Consider the following 2500-nt stretch of genomic DNA (forward strand, 5'->3'; position numbering starts at 1 on the left):
ACCTTGTGAATTAATTCAACAAAGTCTTGAGATGAGAGAGTTTTCAAGTCGATGGCCTCCGCAAATCCACCTTGTTGTGCCATTTGGGCATTAAGAAACTGATCCCCGAAGAAGGGTGAACAGATCATAGGTACACCATGATAGGTCGATTCTAGAATGCCGTTCATCCCCGCATGCGCTATAAACAGACGAGTCTTGTGGTGGGCAAGGATGTCGTTTTGTGGTAACCACGACAATAATTTAACATTTTCACTCAATGAGATTCTGGACGTGCCTGTTGAGAACAATTGTAATCCGTTAAGACAAGTACCGAAAACTGTAATTAATTAAAATCAATTCTTGATGTGGTAAAAAAAAGGCACGTTCGAGCGTTTACGACGCAATCTGATTAGAGAAACCTGTAGGAGGGGTAGCTTCACTCCCTGCTTTTGTTCGAATTCATTCAAGCACGACTGATTATCCAAGATGGCGATCAACGCAAACTTCAACAGAGACGGAACCCCTACAGATATTTCCAGCGCGAGAAAAAGGGACGAGGGATTACAAGAAAAAGAAATACAGATAACATCTCATAACATATTGCGAACTCATTGCCATAACTGAGGGGCTTTTTATTGCATAAATTATTACAGCTCTGTATACGAACACGGTTGATTGACAGATAAATCATCCACATATGCCGAAGGCACAACGCCTTTTATAGTGCGTGTTTATGTTTAACGAGCGATGGCAGGATCATGTACCAAACAAAATACTCGACGGGATCTCCCCCCACTTATCAGAAACAAAAGCGCTGCCAAAGGAATGGGCGTTGCTAAGCATTGTTATCGACATCCTTACCGTCAATGAAGTGTTGCCGTGTGAACCCAAACATGGAACAACACGCCAAAGTCGACCAACTGAGTTACATTATTTGTTGATATACTGAGGTAAGATGCTAACACAACCTCCAACTAGGAATCAGCAGAAGGTTCGATAAACGAGATGACTGGTGTCTGAGGCAGCAGGATCGCATGTGGCCGACCTGATAATAACTACATTTTAACAAATCCTTAAGCGCTCTATAGACAAATTTGGTTTCCATTTACCTGTCATCTGTGAACTTACCTTGTAACTTCAGTTTCCAGATGACTTTCTGTGGAACCTTGGCGAATGCTTCAGCCATCATCTGCCATACGCTCTCGTTGATTCCAAACAAATCTCCCACAATAGAGCCAAATGAAACCAAGATAACTCCATCGTCACCAGACCTCTGCATGAACTGCTCCAACTCGTCTGATAGTGGCTTGGGAGGACCGGGTAAAAAAGGACCAACGACTCTGGTGTCTTTAATTCAAAAGATCTTAAAAGTTGATGACTGACCATAGCAAAGTTTTCAGCGCGGCATTGGCCTTAATTAATCTGTATTAACAATAAACAAACTCTTGCATCATGCAACTCTGCTCAATACATTAACCTTCGTTGTTAAGGTTCCTAATTGATTGATTGATTGATTGATGGATGGATGGATGATGGATTGATTGTTTGATTGATTGATTGAATGAACGGATGGCTGGGGTGAGCCGGGCGGAGGAAAGGGTGTTAATGAATTGATTGATTGATGCCGGGATAGATGGGGTTGGTTGGTTGATTTAATTGATAATTGACTGATTGTTTTGTTCATTTCTTCGTTTGTTAGTTTATGAAATTGCTTGCCCACTCATATACTCCACACTGTTGCCTGTTACATACAGGTCGTTGCCGAACATTTCGATGGAATTACCTATGTTCATATGATAAAAGAGGATTCCAGTACTCCTTTTTGCTCCGCACCTTATAGTTAAATGCAAAAATAACACTTCAACTCGGAGTACTCACTTGGGGGAAGTGGTCTTGGGTTCTCCAATCCCAATCCAAATGGCACTTGGCTTATTATCATATCAACTCTACCGAGAGTTTCTTGAATACTTTTCTCGGGTGTAATGTTATGTGTCGCCTTGACATCGCCAAAACTCGCACATAAATCTTGACGATAAGACAAATAAGCCACCACCCAAAAGAATATATATTTGGCCCTGTCCATGAAGCTGCTGAGAGGAATAGAAGAATGGGACGCGTAAGTCGGAGATAAAGGCAAACCCACTGCCAACGCGATTGGATGATTGAGAGAAGGAGCAGAAATAAGTACATGGGGAAGTGACAGTTGGTCAGCTACTAAGGCCGAACACAAGTACATGAACTCTCCAACAACTAGATCAGCACTGCTAACTTCGTTCATCACTTCCGAATCACCGAGCATTTCATCACAGAAACACGACAGCACGGTATACAGAAGAGCCAGAATCTTTTTGGGGTTTGTCTCCGTTACTGGTTTGGAAGACGCTTTCTTCACCCATTCTGAACACTTGGTATCGTTGAAAAATCGCACAAAGGGGCTGCTTTCAGCAAAGTTCTGTGATGATGCGCCCGTGTATATCTTTACCTAAACCGAGAGAGAAAAACATGCACATGAAAAATCTCC

The 2500-nt window shown here is 42.3% G+C and overlaps 1 protein-coding gene across 1 annotated transcript in view; it reads right to left on the minus strand.

The window, feature by feature from the left end:
* The window catches only part of LOC137990898 (UDP-glucuronosyltransferase 2A3-like), a 6318-nt gene that overhangs the window by 1882 nt on the left and 1936 nt on the right, over window positions 1–2500 (minus strand). The window contains exons 2-4 of the mRNA XM_068836003.1: window positions 1858–2461; window positions 1108–1326; window positions 1–274 (exon numbers count right to left, since the gene is read on the minus strand). The exon at window positions 1–274 is cut by the window's left edge and continues 15 nt beyond it. Of these exons, the coding sequence (XP_068692104.1) occupies window positions 1–274; window positions 1108–1326; window positions 1858–2461 (1097 nt within the window). The remainder of the gene's footprint in view (window positions 275–1107; window positions 1327–1857; window positions 2462–2500) is intronic.

The sequence above is a fragment of the Montipora foliosa genome, chromosome 2 (assembly GCF_036669935.1).
Source record: "Montipora foliosa isolate CH-2021 chromosome 2, ASM3666993v2, whole genome shotgun sequence".
NCBI lineage: Eukaryota > Metazoa > Cnidaria > Anthozoa > Scleractinia > Acroporidae > Montipora > Montipora foliosa.